This window comes from Neomonachus schauinslandi, chromosome 1, assembly GCF_002201575.2.
Source record: "Neomonachus schauinslandi chromosome 1, ASM220157v2, whole genome shotgun sequence".
Taxonomy (NCBI): Eukaryota; Metazoa; Chordata; class Mammalia; order Carnivora; family Phocidae; genus Neomonachus; species Neomonachus schauinslandi.
Genome location: NC_058403.1, coordinates 149182602 through 149201445, shown reverse-complemented (window position 1 = coordinate 149201445; position 18844 = coordinate 149182602). Strand labels below are relative to the sequence as shown.

General features: G+C 49.1%; 1 protein-coding gene across 1 annotated transcript in view; it reads left to right on the top strand.

The window, feature by feature from the left end:
- The window catches only part of ITGA9 (integrin subunit alpha 9), a 335040-nt gene that overhangs the window by 10815 nt on the left and 305381 nt on the right, over positions 1-18844 (top strand). Inside the window, exons 2-4 of the mRNA XM_021677564.2 lie at positions 5344-5471; positions 6780-6886; positions 16341-16464. Of these exons, the coding sequence (XP_021533239.2) occupies positions 5344-5471; positions 6780-6886; positions 16341-16464 (359 nt within the window). The remainder of the gene's footprint in view (positions 1-5343; positions 5472-6779; positions 6887-16340; positions 16465-18844) is intronic.

The following is an 18844-nucleotide window of genomic DNA, read 5'->3' as shown; positions in this document are numbered from 1 at the left end:
CTGGCTTGAGTCAGAGCCTCAGTTTCCCCAACTGTAAAAAGAGGAGCTTCTGAGTCCTTTCAGGTTCACCAGCTCCAGGTGGCAAGCATTGGCCCTGGAGAGTCTCTCCTCTCTGGGAATGGAGGGTTCCGTGCGGTCAGAAGTGGCTCCCTGGCACCAACCAGCCTTCTCTCTGTTCAAGTCTTGGCTATTTTTTGCCCAGTGAGGGAGGCGGAGTGATTCCTGCGGTTTCTGGGCAGTGCGGTGGGACACACAATGATTAGATTCCACTCACGTCACTGACACGTGGGTCCCTGGGGAAGCTTTGGTGTTGGGGTCAAATGCATGAAAGTAAGCCTAATGCATGTAAGGTTTTCAATGCCCAGTTGCTGTCCTCGATCGCACTGTAATTTCGCCCTCAGAAACCATGGCTGTGGTATTTGTGGGTAGGGCAGGAGCCTTCCCCGGGGAGGCAGCTTGGGCCTTCTCTGTCACCCGCTAGCCAGGGCATTTACCTGCTGTTTGCTCTCCTGATGGGAGGGATGGGTTCAGAGCAGATGGGTGGTGGCGGAAGTGGAGTCTTTGTAGCCAGCTTGACCACTGAGGAGGTGGCCGTGTCGGAAAAATAGAGGGTGTTTAAACTGCCACAAGAGGAGGGAGTTTGGAGGACGGGAAGGAGGACGCCCTTGGACATGGATGCCCAGGGTTTCAATCTGAGCTCTGCTGCTTACCAGTGGTGTAACCCACCACCTCTGAGTAAAATGCACATGAGAAGCTGCCCAACAGGCTTACCTTGAGCAAGAGATCGGACCACCCGGGAGCATAACTGGTGCCGGCAGATGAACAGATGGGCCCCCATCTCTAGACAGGTGTGAGAGCTCTGGGCATCACTGTGCCAGCAATGTACACATTTTAGAAAAGCAAGAAGTTGATCGATAGCCTGATGCGGAAGGGTAAAGGACTTCTTTCTATTCTAAAGCCCAGTCCTTGGTCAAGACAGACATTCCCAATCGAAGTTCTAACCCGGGAGCCACCCGCAGAGCCTCATGAGGGCTTTTGCATGCAAAATCACATGTGGTGGCTGGCAGCAGGGGGCTGGTCGCTCCGCACTTGTTGGCTCCCGTTTCCTGCTCTCTGGCCGCTGTGGGGTGGGCAGAACAGTGGGGTTGGCACTGCACGTGACTGCCGGGGTGCGTGTTGCCATGTGGCACCTCACTGTGCTTTGTGGGCTTGGGCATGTCCCATGACTACCTTTGGCCACCTGTTTCTCCTTCTGTAAAATGGGGATAATCGTGCCTTCCATAGGATTGCTGTGAAGATTAAATGCAATTCTGCCTTTAAGGAGCCTTGCCCAGCACGTGCCCATTCCAAGTGCCCGATACCCTCTGGTTGTCCTTGTAATTAGAAAGCTAGAGTTGTGAATTAATGAGAGGACCCTAAAATGTCTTTGCAGTTTGAGTGCATTTTAACTGGGGCTAGGACAGGAGGAGAGTCTCACTTCTCGATTCATCTGTTCACACTGGCTCCAAATGGAACACGATGATTTGTAATTGGTGGAGGTGGTTATATCGTGCCTCTTAGACGGTACGTCAGCCAGAGAGCTGGTTAAGATGCACGTTCTGATTTAGCATCTGAGATTCTGCGTTTCCATCAAGTTCCCAGGTGTTCTCCAGGCTGCTGGTCTGAGGACCACACTTGAAGTAGCCCACAAAGGTGCAAATCAGCCTGATGATTTATTGACGGGAGCCTGCTGGTGGGGCCACTCGGGCCCTTCCATATGGTAACTGTACAAAAGAAGGAAACTTCTCAGTGTCTTGTCAGGAGTACCAGGGAAGATTTGGGGGAATCTTTGAAGTGGCCAGGCTGTCTCTTTATAACTCAGAGAATAATGAGAGAAAAGGCAGATGGCATCTTTGTGGTAGTTTGTCCTGAACTCTGGGCGGTTGCATGCTCTCCGTCTCTTGGGATCGGCCTGGCGGAGAGCCAGCTGAACTAACTTCAGAAGAGATGGGCTCATCGGCTGGCTTGCAGCAGCAGTCTTGCTGGCCGGCAGCCTAGGTAAAGAAGAGCGCCAGGCTGCGGAGGAAGCCACGGTGTTCTGTAAACACAGAGATACAAGCTCGTGCTACACCGTGCCATCCCAGTGAGCGCATACGTGTCTACACCACCCTCTTATCTCTTGCTTCATTTCCCACTACAAAGGATTTGGGACAAACCTTCTCATCTGACCACCTGGTGGAGAGTTGGACCCAGAGCATCGTTATCAGTGCTTGATCAGCCATTGGTCGAACCCCTGAGTACCTTGGGTTTGGAAGGGAAAAACAATTCAGTGGATCCTTTTTCCACCTGAGATTTTGATACAAACTTCGCCCCTCTGGGTCTCAGCTCTAGGCTGGAAGAAGCAGTACCTGGGATTTCCACCCTCCAGGGTCCCTTCCCAGGATAACCTGTGAACCTGGGTCGCTGAATTTGGCCCAGTGGCGCTGTCATGACCAGGGTTCCAGTGCTATTTCGGGGGGGGTTGGGATAGAGAAATGGCTTGTTTCTTGCAGCCATTTCCCTTCCTTGGTATAAGAATAATTCTCCCCTTGGTCTAATTTTTGTAATGTTTACAAAATGAATTGCAAGTGACATTTATTCACTGTGCTAATGTAAATTTGGAGTTTGTGGGAACTTTGGGACCCAGCCCGTCCCGCTGGGGTTTTTGAGCACAGGAGGCATTTTATGTTCCTCGGCTCCTACAACCTGACACGTGGAAAGGCCGGGGATGTTTCGGCCGTTTCGACCTGTCAAACTGCTAATTCTTCTCACCTGTGAAAACATAACTGGCATTATTGAGAGCAACCCTTGGCTTGCCCTGGTGGCTCTGAAGCTCAGCCCCAGAAGCCGGGGGCGGGGGTGGAAATGGATCCCTTAATGTGGCTTTCTTCTCACTAGAGTTGCGTTTTGCGTGTCATCATGCATTTGAGTCAGCCCGACTACCCTGGTGTGGTCCGTGTGGGAAAGTGCTTGCTCAGATTTCCGAGGGCTGTGGGTTCCAGCCCTGCTGCTGCCTGGAGAGTCTGCAGCTGGGGCCCACCGTGGGGAGGCCTCAGGAGCGGGAGCTGTGGGCAAGCGCCTGGAGGGGGCAGCTTCCTGGGGTGCGACTGAGGGGCTGCCGGGAAGCTTAGGAGCCTGTGCCTCTCAGACCCTGCACGGAATCAAGTACAGACTCTTGAGACCGACCTGGAAAGAAACACTCCAGTAAGGGTGGATTTCCCTGGCTCCCTGTGTCCTCAGCAATCCTTTGTGTTCTGGGCGTTGAGGAATCAGGCTCGGAGGCAGTGGGAATTAAGATAGGACCCACATGCTTTCGTGTGAACCGGATACCACGTCTCTGAGCCAGATTGGTATGGCTGTTCAGCCTTTGCTGCGGGTGCATCTGAGGGTCCCAGACTTCTGTTGTTTGATCTCTAGATCTCCACTCCTTTCAGCCAGGGTGCAGTGTCGCTCTGTGGCCAGGTTAGGGGTGAAGGTCATGATCCCAAGGTGAAGGTGGCCTTCAGGGCAAAGTGGGGGGAGCCTGGGCCAGCATTCCCCATCTCCGGGGAGGCTGTCCAGGGTCATTCTAACCTCTGCTAGCCCGCTTTCCCACTTGCATTCTATTCCAAGGCCAGTGGGGGATGGTATACTTCACAATGTGCCCGGTACCTTTCGAGGAGAATTGCATCTCCTTTCCTGGCTGCCAGACAGAAGGAGAAGCTCATGTTCTCCTTGAGCGGTGGCTTGGAATTTGCTACTCTTTGGACACAGGTGTAGATCTTGTTCAAAGTCTCACCTTACAAGGCCTTTTCCACATGGCTTGCTGCTCAGCACACACTGTGCCTGATTGGCACCAGTTAGTATTCTGTGCTATAGCTCTGTGCTTGACTGCTCTCTGGGAACAATACGTGCAAATGTAGGGGAGCTTGTTGCCAGTTTCCCCCATGTTCTGTGTCCACACAGCCCGAATGTGTTTCTTCTGTCGTCTTCAAATTCTTGCTCTTGTCCTCCGGTGGGGAGGGGCCCTGCGGGGGAGAGCTCATCCCCACAGCAGCCTCCTGTTCAAGATGAAGGATGTGCAGCTTCGTTCTTGCCCCTGTTCGTATGTGAACTCTTCTACCTCTGGTTGGCGTTGGGGTTGAGGATATGGTTTATAATTCTACCCTCCTGTTATTTCTTTTCTATTTCCCCCTAAATATACGTACTTTGTGTGTGGTGGGGGGCAAGGGGAAGAAGGGGGACATAGAAGAGAAATGCCATCTCTAAATTTCCTACTTTTTATTAATTTTTTTTTTTTTTTTTTTTTTACTGAAGTATCACACACATCCAGAAAAGTTATCACATTTGTGTAGACACTACTCAGGTTGCAAATAGAATATCATAAGCACCCCCGGAAGCCCCCCTTGCTCTTCCTGAGAGGTAACCCAGAGCATGACCTCTAGCACCAGTTAAATTCCAGCTGCTTCGGACTTCAGATAAATGGAGTCAGACAGTGAGTGCCTGTTGGGCCTGATGTCTTTTGCTCAGTGCTGTATTCGTGAGACTCGGCGTGTGGCCGCAGTTGCGTGCTCGTTGATTTTCATTGCTGTGTAGAATGCTGTTGTGTTTCTGTGCCACCATTTACCTGTCCGTTCTGGCACGGGTGGAACTTTGAGTCTCCTCCAGTGTTCGGTCATGACATTTTTAGCTGTGAACATCTTTGTCCATGTCTCCTGGTAGACCCACGTATGCATTTCTGTGGGGTATGTTCCTGGAAATGGGATCGCCGGGTGCTCGGGTAGGCCCCTGTTCCTCTTTCTTAGGAACTGTTGGCTAGTTCTCTAAAGTGGTCGTAATGGTGTGCACTCCCACCAGCAGGGTAGGAGGGTTCCAGTTCCTCCATATCCTTGCCAGCACTTGACGTTTTCGGTCTTTTTGGTGTAACCTAGTAGGCGTGAAGTGGTATCTCACTTGGATTTCTCTGGTAACTAATGTTGTTGAGCATCTTGTCATACGTTTATTGGCCATTTGGTTTTCTTTTGTCAACTGTCTGGCCCACTATTCTGTTGGCTATCTGGATTTTCCTTATTGATTTATAGGAGTTCTTTATAGGTTCTAGATAGGAACCCTTTGGTTGTATGTGTTCTCAGTCAGTCTGAAGCTTTAAATGTGCCTGGAGAAAATCTGACAGGTCCACTGCAGGAGGGTCTCTTGCCTGAGCCCCCTAGCACAGGATAATGCTGGGGTGTGGTTTCTCAGTGAGTGCTCAGGCAGCCCACCCATGGCTGGGCAAGGATTTAACCATCAGCCTCCTCTTTCCTGGTACTGGGTTGTGACAGAATGTTCTTTCTTCTTGATGTGCAGGGTCCTTGTGGGTGCACCAAAGGCGGAGTCCAAGTACAGCACTTCAGTGAAGTCCCCTGGGGCTGTGTTTAAGTGCCGTGTCCACACCAACCCCGACCGGAGATGCACCGAATTGGACATGGCTCGAGGTAGGTGGATGTCACTGCCAAAGTGGAGATGGGTTCCGTACCCTCATGCTTCCTCTTTGTCTTCTCAGGGTGGCCTGATCATTCATCCCCTCTCCCTCCCTCCCTCCCTCCCTTCCTTCCTTCCTCCCTCCCTCCCTCCCTCCCTCCCTCCCTCCCTTCTTCTCTCCCTCCCATCCATCTATCATGTGTCAAGTACCTATTACTTACTGAGCATGAGATCTATTGGTGAACAAAGCAGAGATCTTGCCCTCCTGGGCCTTACAAATTAGTGGGCAGAGAGACATGAAAATGAATAGTTGAGTGCAAGAAGACCAGAGGGGAGGTGGCTAGTTGATCTACACATGATTGGAAAGATTCACAGTAGTTAGCTGGGAAGCTACGGGAGGCAGAACCTCCAAGCAAAGGAAAGCATGTGCCATTTTAAAGTACTGAGTGAGGAGAGTGTAGCTGGAGTGCTGAGCGGGAGAGCAGAAGCAGAGGGGGTTGACGGGGTGGGCTGGGGCTGCCTCACACAGGCCCCAGCAGGCTGGGGTAAGGTGTGAAGATTTTATGCTCTGCATGAAGGGGGAGGCCATTAAAATCAATCTTAGGCTTTATATTTTAAGTAGGGAAAGATATGATGGATGGAGGTCTTAAAAAGCTCATTTCGGTCCAGTGGAAAATACATGATCCATCATCTTTCGATTCGGGTGACTGTGCCTGGGTTCAGAGCCCAGCTCTGCCAGTTACTAGTTGGGACTTACTGGGAAAATCCCATAGCCTCTTTGGCCTCAGTTGCCTTGCCTGTAAAGTCAGGACTAAGATACCTTCAGAAGGTTAAGTAAGAGAGGTGATACATAGATCTGTGCTTGGCACATTGTGGGAGCTATTTTATTATAATTCCTTCAGGTCCTCACTTTGTCCAAAATCCTTTCCCAACAAGAGCTTCTAGTTGTATTTTTTTAAATGAAGAATTGTTCTGATATCCTTTAGCTGAAAGGGAGAAGTGTCCACAGTGTTCTTTAGTGATACTCAAAATGACGGGTTTGTGAACCGCTTATTCCTGGTACGTAACAGATTACGGAGTCAGCTTCAGAACGTAAATCTCGGCACCGCTTCCTTCGCGGAGCAAGTCCTGTGCTGAAAAAAATATTGGCTCAACTAAACAGCCCACAGGACATTGTGAAGGAGTTGATTTTCACTTTGTTCCAAGTTCCTTATTTTCTCACTGGCAGGTAACCAGCATTTGGACTGTAGACCACCCTTTGAAAAGCAGCCAGCAGAACATCGTTTCTCAAAGCACATCTGGCTTTTCTCTTTCTCATCCAGGGAAGAATCGGGGCATGCCGTGCGGAAAGACTTGCCGGGAAGACCGGGATGATGAGTGGATGGGGGTGAGCCTGGCTCGGCAGCCCAAGGCTGATGGCCTCGTGCTGGTAAGGCCTCCTGGGGGTGCCGTGACGGGAGGGTGGTGCTCTGAGGACGAATGACCTTGTGATCCTGTAGGCAGGCTGGGTGGCACAGTGACAGGGGAATGGCCTTGAGGTTGCCTGCTCTGGACTACTGCTTGGACCAATGACTGATCTTTTTATTTTCTTTATCTGGTCAGATGTTTAATGTCTGTTCCAGGATGTAGAGATACGGTTGTTTTAACATGACAAAATATGTATGAGGAGTGCTTCGGAAATCTTGTTCCTTACATAAGCATTTTTGTGAGTGGGTGTTTTTTGAGGTATACTGTGCATGAAATGCACAGAATTTAAGATTATAGTTTGGGTTTTGGCCATGGTGCACTCCTGTGTAATTCCCCACCCCCACTGAGTCATAGAATATTTCTGTCATCCCCAAAAAGTTCTCTTTGTTCCTTTCTAGTCAGTTCGTCCCACCCCGAGGCAACCACTGTTATGACTTGTACTACTGAGGATTACTTTTTATATTTCTAGAACTTCATATAAATGGAAATCTACCGTGTGTGCTCTTGTGTAGGGCTTCTTTCACTCAAAATACTTTTGAGATTAATCCGTGTTGTGTGTATCAGTAGTATATTCCTATTTATTCCTACATAGTATTATATATTAGGAAATCCAGGTTATTTTTCATGCTTTACAGTTGACCTTTGAACAACACGGGTGGGAACTGCACGGGTCAACTTATAGGTGGATTTTCTTTAAATGTGTTTTCTCTTCCATAGGATTTTCTTAGTTTTTTCTTTTCTCTAGCTTACTCTATTGTGAGACTATGGTGTCTAGTATATATAACATACAAAGTATGTGTTAACTGACTATTTATGTTCTCGATGAGGCTTCAGGTTAACAGACTATTACGTTTTTGGGGAGTCAAAAGTTATATGCAGATTTTCAAGTGCATGAGAGTTTGGTGCCCCTAACCACCATGTTGTTCAAGGGTCAACTCTGTTTGGCTCCCAAAGTGCATATGAGGTGCTCAGGTTCATTAGGTGCTTTGAGGAGGTGCAAAGAAAAGTCTTTACCCTTGAGATTTGTGATATCCTAGGGCTATGCCATGCAGTGAGGTAGCTGCCAGCCACATGGAGTCAGTACATTTTAAATTTATCTAAATTAAAATTTTAGTTTTTCAATCATACTAGCCCCACTGCAAGTGATTGGTAGCGGCACATGGCTCCTGGCTACTGTGTTGGACAGCACACAGAGAAAACATTTCCATCACTCCAGAAGGTTTTATTGGAGGCAACAAAAAAGGAATTTGTAACTGCCTCAGAAGTTTTGTCTACTTTTTTCTCTGTCTTTTCCTCTTTCCTATTACGGTAGAACTCTAAAGTACTTACCCAGCCTGACGCAAACCACTTGGTGGGGTTTTCATATCCACACTCCTGCATCCCTGTTGCCGATACCAGAATGTTCCCTCGTGCGCCTCTCCACTGAGATAACCAGCATTCTGACTTCATGGGCCTTTTCTTTTCATTGGCTTTTCTTGGAAGCTCTATGAAGATTTTTCTTATTAAAGCATAAGATCGAGGAGGGAAAATATTACCAGCTGCTGCTCATTGAAGGCTTCCTTTGGGCTCACATGCTGTAAAGTTGAGGGCTTTACATATTTATATTTTCTCCCCGGGGAAACAGGTTTTCCGTATGGATCTAGGCCAAATGTCTCCTTCCCCTCTTTGAGGAGCCCACTTTTGTGTTAAGTTCTCAATGGCACAGGCTGTTCTTGTGAATTCGGCCTGCCTTCTCACCACAAATGTAGCATCTGCCCCTTGCCGGGCCCCCTGGGGAGGGAGGAAGCAGCTGGATGCTGTCACCCGTGTGGAGGGGCCTCCCTGTGGAACCATTGTAGATCCACTGTTTGTCTCCATGTCCAGCGCTTTAATCACTGTTGCGGGCTTCCTGGACCATCTCCAAGCCTCGACATTCCTCCAGACATAGTGGCCCGACCCTGACCAGACAGCGTGGCCCCAGGGGGCCTGGGATGCTGGTCTGCCATCCTCTGGAAAGGAGGGAAGGAGCTGATCCATCTCCAAATCAGGGTGGCCTGAGGTCGAAATTCAGAGCAGGGAGGTGGTGGTCTGCACAACCCACGATGCCCGAGAGCCAGAGGTTGCTCCTGTGAAAACGTTTCCTCTCCCCACAGATGGATAACCTCTGTGTGGTCAAGAACTTGTTTCCAGAGGATTCTGTGTCACTGCAAATCAGTCTGAGAAGGAGGCCATCTCTGGGGACATGAAAGCAGTGAGGATCACGGGACGAGTTAGCAAAGGAAGCCAAGAAGGCAGAGCTGGTGCTTAGTGGAGATGGTGCTATGATATGATAATCTGCTGTGATAATCCTGCTCTAATTCCTCACACACAGAGCTGTTGTTCTCTTGTTTCACACAATTACTGCTTCATCCATTCAATGAGCCACCCCATGGGTGCTGGAGAAGGAGGGACAGTCGTCCGCATCCATTTTCCTCATGGCCTTTTTTTTTTTTTTTTAAACTGTGGTGGCTCAGTCGTTAAGCGTCTGCCTTCAGCTCACGTCATGATCCCAGGGTCCTGGGATCGAGCCCCGAGTCGGGCTCCCTGCTCAGCGGGAAGCCTGCTCCTCCCTCTGCCACTCCCCCTGCTTGTGTTCCCTCTCTCACTGTCTCTCTCTGTCAAATAAACAAATAAAATCTTAAAAAAAACCCAAAAAACTGTGGTCAAAGACAATATAAAACTTAGTGTCTTAACCATTTAAGAAAAAAAGATTTTATTTATCTGAGAGCCGAGCCACCCAGGCGCCCCATCTTAACCATTTTTAAATGTGCAGTATAGTAGCATTACCTGTGTGCACTTTGTTGGGCTGCAAATCTCTGAACTTTTTCATCTTGTAAAACAAACTGTATGCATTGAACATTTGCCCCTTTCCCGCTGCTCCCAGCCTCTGACCACCACCATTCCTCTGTTTCTAAGAGTTTGACTATATTCGATAACTCACATAAATGGAATCATGCAGTATTTATCTTGTGACTGGCTTATATCACTTGGCATAATGTCCTCAAGGTTCATCCATATTGTAGCATATGACAGTATTTCTTTCTTTCTTTTAAATTTAAATTAAAAATTTTTTTTTAGAGAGAGCATGCACACATGCAGGGCAAGAGGAGGGGGAGAGGGAGAGGGAGAGAGGGAATCCTAAGCAGGCTTCTTGCCCAGGATGGAGCCTGATGTGGGCTTGATCCCATGACCCTGAGATCATGACCTGAGCTGAAATCAACAGTTAGACACTCAACCGACTGAGCCATCCAGGCACCCCTATTTCCTTCCTTTTTAGGGCTGAAAACTATTCTACTGTTTGTATATACACATTTTGTTTATCCAGTGATGGCTATTTGGGTTGCTTCTACCTCTTGGCTGTTGTGAATAATGCTGCTATGAACATGGGTGTGCAAATAGCTCTTCAAGATCCTGTTTTCAATTATTTTGTATATATATCCAGAAGTAGGATTGCTAAACTATTTTTAGTTTTTTGAGGAACTGCCACACTGTTTTCCCACAGTGGCTGCACCATTTTACATTCCCACCAACAGTGCACAAGAGAAGGGTTCCAGTTTCTCCTCATTGCCAACACATTTCCTTTCCTTTACTAGTGGCCATCCTAGTGGGTGCAAGATGGTGTTTTGAATTTCTCTAATGATATTTGAATTTCCCTAATGATTAGTGATACTGAGCATCTTTTCATGTGCTTGATGGCCATTTGTATACCTTCTTTGGAGAAATGTCTGTTCGACTCTTTTGCCCATTTTTAAATTGGATTTTTTGTTGTTGTTGAGTTGTCCTTGTAGCTTTTTGCTTATGTGCCATCTTGCTAGGAAAGGCTTGCCCTAAGTCTTCTCTGTTCCCAGCCCCCTCTATCCTCCCTGGGTTAGACTCAGCTTCCTCCTTGAAGCCTGTCATTTGGTAACGGTGCTTGCTGGAATAAGCTTAGCATCTTTTGGGTCATTAGGAACCGAGCATTATGTCGTTACCTTTGTATGTATTACTTATCCTGTGTGTGTGTCTCCTTTTTTATGGAAGCTGCTTGGGGAGAGGCTGCATCATTTACCCTTTTCACTGTCAGTGCTTGGAGACAATCTCTCTAAGGAGGGGTGTCTAAAGGTGTGTTTGAGTAATATGAGGGCTGAGTGTCACTGTTAAAACAATTAGGAAGCAAATCAGTTGCCATCCCTTCTTGGTGGCTGAGTGAGTGGTGGATAGAAGCGTGAGGCTAAATGCTGTAAAATGGCCTGAGAGATGATAGGTGACAGCAAGGTACAGGGAGTGGTAACATCATCCATGTTTACATTTTGGAGGCCTTTTATTCACTTGCTTTTTCTTTAATGTGTCAAGTCCACCTGTCAAGGCTTTTTGTGAGGCAAGTATTTATTTGAAAATTAAACACAGGAAGACGGGTGTTATTCAAACACCTTTGAAGGCTCAGGAGGTACCTGGGGTGTGAGCATGGGACCTGTATCCCCAAGGAACATAATGTTAGATTCCAGGGTGGGTTTGAAGTGGGGGGAGGTGGGGTGGGCTTTTTGAAAATGGCATCTGGTGCTGATTCAAACTAAAGAACAGATGGAGAATTTGAAAGCTGTGACAGGGCTTCAAGCGTCTCATTGACCAATGACGTTTTCTCAGCCCTGAACCCAGCAACCAGTTCTGGTGGGCTGACTTTGGCTTCGTAGCTGCTAGTCTTGGCTCACAGGTGTTGCGGTACCTTCCACTTTCACCCCAGCAAACAAATGATACCAGGTGCAGACACAGCATCGGCATTAGGGGCAAGCCTCTTGCCTCTCCACGTTGTCCTCTGGCACACCCAGCGTGCAGATGACAGTTTAAGAAATAGAGAAAAAGAAATAATTTCTTACCAACCCACCCGGCATAGGCATGGACTCTTATTGGATTTGGGAGGGCACCTAAAAGTGTTCAAGTCTGATGTTTCTGCTTTTCAGTCATCTCCAAGGCTCAGACGACAAATAATGGAAGCATCTAGATTATTTCTGGTGGCAGCGGTGTTCTCAGCTCTATGCCGCGTCCTTTCCAAATGCCAGGGCAGTCCCTGTCTATTTCACCCCTTTTCATATGTCCGCTGTTTTCAAAGCTGCAGGGTCCATTTCTGCATTTACTTCTGTTGCTGTGTTTCCTGGTGGTGGTGGTGGTTGTGTTTTGGGAACTTTTAATGAGCTATAACACATGCAAGAAAGTACATAAATAATTTGTGTTCACTTTGATGAATTGTCATTTGGTTAACATTCTCAGAACGGACTTTCCCAATACCCCAGAAGCCCCTTCCCTGTGCCTCCCAGGCCACTCCGTCCTCCCTTGGAGCAGGGGGTGGGGAGGCGGTGTTCCTTGCTGGGTAGGGGAGATCTGTGGCATCATGGCCCTGACCCCCTCCACCCACTGTTCTTGGTGGCCCACGGCCTGGCCCTGGCTGTGCAGGGTGGACCCGAGGCGTGGTAATAGCTCTGGCCATCTGTGTAAGAGGGTGGGGTGGGGACCTACGTGCCTTTGTGGCTGAGCCATTGGGAGAGGCCCAAGATCCCCTCCCCCTCCCCCCGCCCCCCACACACCGCCCACCCGGGAAGGACGTGCTGTTTCCATACAACAAAAAAGACCTTTGAAATAAAAATTGCTCATTTTCTCCTTTTTATTTTTTGGAAGCAAAAAAAAAGAAAAATTCCTTATAACTGGAAAGATGTCAGATTCTAAGATTTGGGGGTGATGGTAGACCCTCCTCCCCTTATTTGGAATTATTTGGAATCTGAGTTTGACTGGTCTTGCTGTTTTTAGAGAATGCTCTTCTTTTCCTGTTCTTCCCTGCTCTGCCCCCCTTCCTCCCTCACAGCAGAACTCATTTAGAGAGATTGATGGGGTTAGTAATCCTTTGGAGACAGTCCCTAGGAATTTTTTTTTAATGGAGGAGTCAGATTGACATGCGTGTGTATATATAATGATAATCGGGGCTAAACAGTCTTTTCTTTCTATAATTTATATTCAGAAATACTCTTCGTTGTTTTCCTACATGCATACTGCCTTTGACACTTTGATCTCTGACCTCACAGAATGCCTTAATTTTAGTTTAGTTTACTGTGAAAAACAATATTTGGATTTTCTAGGAATTCTTCAAGATCACTCCTTAAACAGTTTATGGCACTTAAAAAAAAACCAAAAACAAATGAGACAATAAACTAGACATTAAATGCAGAATGTCCTTCCTTAGAAGAGTCAGCATGTCCCATGATAAACATCCGCCTCTTTTTATGGTCTCTCCAGCCCAGAAATACAATAAAATGCAGTAAGCCCTTGAAGCCAAGGGCTTTGCTGAGTCTATAAGCTAAAATAGAAGTCATTTGCCAGCCAACTGGATGGCTTGCAAGCCATCGGAATTGAGTCAGAGCTAAAAATTTAAAAAATCAACTACTTAGTGGAGTGGAGCGATTATATGCTTTGTGACGGATTTGTACAGCTCCTTGAGAAGCATGCTGTGAGCACAAGACAGTATCAAGTGGGGAGGAATGAAGGTTTGCAATTTAAGGAATAACAAGAGATTTGTTTTATGTAGTTTAATGTCCTAGGGCAAGAGCCAGTGAGTGTGTGGGCAAATTCACCTTTCCAGTAGTTTAGCCCTTGGGCAGAGAGTGGCCTTGTCAGGAGTCCTGGGGGTGGTTGCTTTGAAGGAATGAAGAGCAGAGAGGCTGGCAGGGCGTGACTTTCACCAGAGGATGATCTGAGGGCCCCAAAGAGGCCCCTGTCTCCCTCGGTGCCCTGGGTATTTCACTGGGCCCCAGAGTGGTTATTGCAGGGGTATTAGGACCTGTGGGTAAGGCTGGGAGCCCAACAGCCACCGGAGCTATCTCAGGCGGTGGGTTTGATGGCTTCTCAGGCAGGAATTAGAAGTTTTGTTTGTTTGTTTAAAGATTTTATTTATTTATTAGAGCACAAGCAGGGGGAAGGGCAAAGGGAGAGGGAGAAGCAGATGCAGGGAGCCAGATGCGGGGCTCAATCCCAGGACCCTGGGATCATGACCTGAGCTGAAGGCAGGCGCTTAACTGACTGAGCCACCCAGGCGCCCCAAGGAATTAGAAGTTTTAAATGGAAAATAAAAAAAAAGAAAAAGAAAAAAAGAAAATGGAAAATGTTTTCTAGTGAGATGAGGAGGGCCCTGAAATGGTGGGTTCCAGTCCGGTTTGTAGCACTTGCTAGCTCTGAGCCCACTTGGGGTTCCCATGTGGAAAACAGGAATTTCGGACTCCTGTGCCCACCCTCCAGGGCTGCAGAAGTCAAATGTGGGCCATATAAATGCTGAACATTGTGGCCTGTTGTGCATTTGAGGTAGAGAAACCAAGATGTTAAAAATTCTGATTATTTTATTTATTTTTTTTTTTTTTATTTTTTTTTATTTTTATTTTTTTTTTTTTTAAAGATTTTATTTATTTATTTGAGACAGAGAGAATGAGATACAGAGAGCATGAGAGGGAGGAGGGTCAGAGGGAGAAGCAGACTCCCTGCCGAGCAGGGAGCCCGATGCGGGACTCGATCCCGGGACTCCAGGATCATGACCTGAGCCGAAGGCAGTCGCTTAACCAACTGAGCCACCCAGGCGCCCAAATTCTGATTATTTTAAAATGTGGTATTTTAAGGAAATACATTTGTAGGCTAGAGCGAAGTGACCCGATAGTGGAAGTGAGTGGCGCATGCGCATGAGAACCAGGCACGCCTTCGGAGTGAGCTGGTCGGATCCCGACCAAACTTGTGGATATTCGGACTTGTGCGGTCACACATGGAGTGCGCAGTTATGTCCGAGTGTGATGCTAGGGGTGTTCTTTGGTGGGTGGGGAAGGATGTACCCAGCCCACATTCCTGCCGCTGGCTGCCATTCCAGGGTCTGTTGGACCCCAGTGCTGAGAGGCTGTCAGAGAGCTGACTAAGGGGTCTGTCTGTCCCTAATGGCCTCATCTCACATATGCCAAGCTATAGCCCACCTCAGAGCCCTCCCAGCCATTCCCTCAGTTTCTCAGGCCTCTGCTCAGATGGCACCTCCTCAGAGTAGCCGTCTCTGACCTGCCTGTGGAAACCAGCCACTTTCTGGCATGAGGGAGCTTTGGGGTGAAATGGAAATGTTCTGTATCTTGCTTAGGGTCTGTCTACATGAGTGTACACCTTTGCCAAAGCTCATTAAATGGTATACTTGAGATTTGTGCATTTTGCTGTATGTAAATCTACTTTGAAAGAAGAACCATCAACATCTACTTGTAGTTAATGATGTGCATGCTGAAATCTTTCTGTAGGCAAAAATAGTCAAACACGGGCAGTGGTTCAACCTGCTACTTTGCCCTGAACCAGCTCAAAACAGGAGCTCCCCAAAGTGTGCCCTGCTGTCCAGCAGCCTCATGAGGGCTGGAGTCTGTCTCCCCCACCAGACTGACCCAGGGCTCTGACTGTTCATTGCTGTATCTTCAGGGCCTAGCACAGAGCCTGGCACACAGTAGGTGCTCAGTAAATACTTGCTAGGTGCCTAAGTGAACAGATGCACCTGTGAGGCATGCATAGCATACCCATCCTGGCCTGAGGGCCCCAAGGTGGCTGTTGGGGGTTGTCTTACCTTCAGCTGATTCCCTTTTCCTGCCTTTCCTGCTCTCCCCCACTCTGGCGGTTCCCCAGGGCCCATCAGCTCTACCCCCAGCATGCACCCTGAAGCCAGCCCCTCCTCTCCTCTCCACTGCCCCCATCCTGGGCCAGGCCAGCGTCCATTCTCACCTGGACGTTCACTTCCACTCTTGCCCACCTGCGGTCTCCACACAGTGGCTATGTTGTCCTTCTAAACTGTAGAGCAGATCGTGCCACTCACCTGTATGAGACTCTGTCAGCTTCCCCTGCACGTCCACTAAAGTAATAGTCCCCAAGGTCTACAAGACCCCCGTGGGCTGACCCTGTCCCCTCTCTGACTTCTTTCTTCCCACCACAGTCCAGAACCAGCCCACCAACGACCTTCCTTTCCCTTGAACCTCCAAGCCTTTCTCATGTGCTTTCTCAGCACCTGATGACCGCACCCTCGTGCTCAGCGTGGCTGGTGCTCTCTCCCTGACTTCTGTCCTTCCCACCCCCAGAGTCTCTGTCCCATAACCCCAGGTCTTTCCTTCCCAGGGCTCAGCACTAGGTACAACCCTTATTAGTTTATGTGTTTGTTTGCTGTTTCTTCCTAGTAGCCTCCCAGGGGCTTGTTCTTGTTTGTATAGGTTGCTGATACCCCAAACAGTAACTGGTGCCAAGCTGTGGCTGGGCAGGAGGGAGGATGGCTTTCTGGCCCCTCTGCCCCTTTCCTCCCCTGGAACCACTTGGCATTGCCAGGGCTCTGCTTTGGGACCTCCTGGCGCTGACGTTCCTGCTCTGACCCCCTCTCTGTCCTTTAGGCCTGTGCCCACCGCTGGAAGAACATCTACTATGAAACAGACCATATCCTGCCCCATGGCTTCTGTTACATCATCCCGTCCAATCTCCAGGCCAAAGGCAGGACGCTGATCCCTTGCTATGAAGGTGAGCGCTGCTGATTCCCCACCCACACCCCCACCCCACCCCACCCCTACCACAGTGCCCTGAACAACTCCCATCATCTCCGTTTCCCTCAACTTTCCAAACTCTAACTGGAGGGCAGCACTGGGTCCTCAGTGGGTCTCTTGGCACCCACGGCCCTGCCCAGGGAATGGGGGTGAGCAGGGGGCCATGGTTCCAGGCCCCACCCAGCCCCAGCCCTGCCCATCTCTGCCCCAGAGCTCACAGTGCTTACCTAGCTATATGAAGTCTCAGACCAAAATTCACCAAGCCTCAGCCAAATGATCAGGCAGAACTTGGTTTTCTGGCACTGCCACATGCTGGGCAGCCTTGGGAGACCTACTTTCTCTCTTTGGACCTCGATGTCCTTGCCTGAAAATTCAGAGGTTGGCTCAGATGGTCTCCATGGTCCCAGCTCCCAGATGGTCCTACAGCTCCTGTGGACAAATGTCCTGAGGCAGCAGGAAGAGGAAACCCAGGAGTCAGTCATTCCATAACGTCCCCAGGCTGACTTTCCTTCCCATCTGGTCCCCATACTCTCACAACAGTTTGAAGACCTCTTTGCCAAGGGGCACTTGGGATCTTGGAAGGAAATGTATTTTCTCAGGCTCCCTGCTTAAAACCTCCAAGCACCATTGAGCTGATCATCATTATTTTTTTAAGTTAAAAAAAAATCTTTGTTGAGCTGATCATTATTTAGCTCAGTTGAACTTGAGATTTAAGGATTCAGGAAATGCTCTCCTTTTCATCGGTTTTATAGTTTGTACACTCCGATGTTCTTTGCCTAATTCCGAGGGAGCTAGCTCTTGTTCCCTCTCTAAGTGCTGTGCTATTTATATTTTAATTCTCCCTCTAATTTACTTGCTCGGACCGAAGTCTCCACTAGCCTGTGTCCATGTTTCCTCTGGGCCTCCCTGGGGTTTCTTAGGCTTCCAATTTTGCAGCCACCAAAGATGGTTCTGAGAAATGCTGTCTGGACACATGCATTTTTCTGCCTCCTGGAGGACCCTCCAGGGCCCTGAAGGGGACCCTGGTGTCCCAAGCAGGTGTTCCGTGCAGTGGCCCCATGGAAGAACTGGCGGGTTCTCCGCAGGAGGCACGAACCCTGTCCTTTCATGAGGGCGAGCCTTGTTCTTTTCCTCTGTGTCAGCATTGAACTCTGGCCCTGTTTATCTCTGTATTGCCCCAGTCAGAAGAAAAACTCCATCTGAAAAATGGATATAATGTAGTTGACAGAGAGGGACAGATAGTAGAAATACATCAATAAGGGGTCAAGGCTGTGTTCTGACTGCCCCAGCTTATTCCTCACTGCCCCCCCACCCCCAAGAAGAAAAGGGGAAGCTCCTGGAGCAACTCCTCGGGTAGCTCGTTGGCCTGGGGAAAGGTGAGGGAATTGATGGGGGTGCTGGAGTCAGTGATTGTTGAATCCAGACTAGTTATGCAATAGGACCAGGATGTTGGTTTTCCCAGAAGACGTGTTGTGAAATAGGGACATGTTGCTGTCCCTGGTGATTCCTCTGTATTCCACTGTTAGCATCAGAACGCAAAAGGTGAGACCTTGGAAGAGGTTGCTAGAGCTTTGTAGCCACCGTGGCTCACGCTTGCACATGATGTGTCATTAAGTGGCTGTGAGCTCAGCACTGGGCCAGTGTTGGTTTGGGGACTTTATGCCTTCTCTCATTTAATCTTCACAACTCCCTTCACTTGGGTTTGAATATGGTTAGTTTTCTGTAGGTCATTCCAGAAGACCCCAGTGGGGGTGTGGGAAGCAAGAAGAGGAGGGAAGGCAGCCCATAAGGGATGCTACCTACAAGTTACCATCATGGGCAGCTGGGGCCCAGTCTTTGGGGAGCTCTGGGGCCAGCAGAGAACACACCTTGGGATTATCCACCTGAGGCGTGTAGGGGCTGGAGTCTTTCCATCATTCTGTCCTGCCGTGTGTGGGGGCAGGGAAGGCCCCCCGGCAGGGAGATGCAGGTGCTGGCTGCCAGGCTGCATCCTGGAAACGGTGAGGGCGGCGGGGTCTGGGTGGGGCCCCTGATGCTTGGCAGGAAGGTGGAAGCCCGCATGAGCCAAGGAGGAGCCACGGCAGGGCCCAGTGACCTGTCGGTTCAGGGTTGCTCCACATGTCCCTCATTCACAAGCGTGTGAGAGCTCTGAGCTGAGGCCTTAGGAGGTGTGGTGTGTTTCTTCCCCCTTTGGGTGCTTGGGACCCTCACCATGGAACGTGCCCCCTGTGACTCACTGATCCCAGAAGAGCTACGTGTGGAACAGACCTGAACCGAACCTGCAGCCGGAGCCCAACTAGATCAGCCAAAGCCCAGCTGATCTGTGGGAGTCGGAGTGGGACAGGAACGCTTGTCAT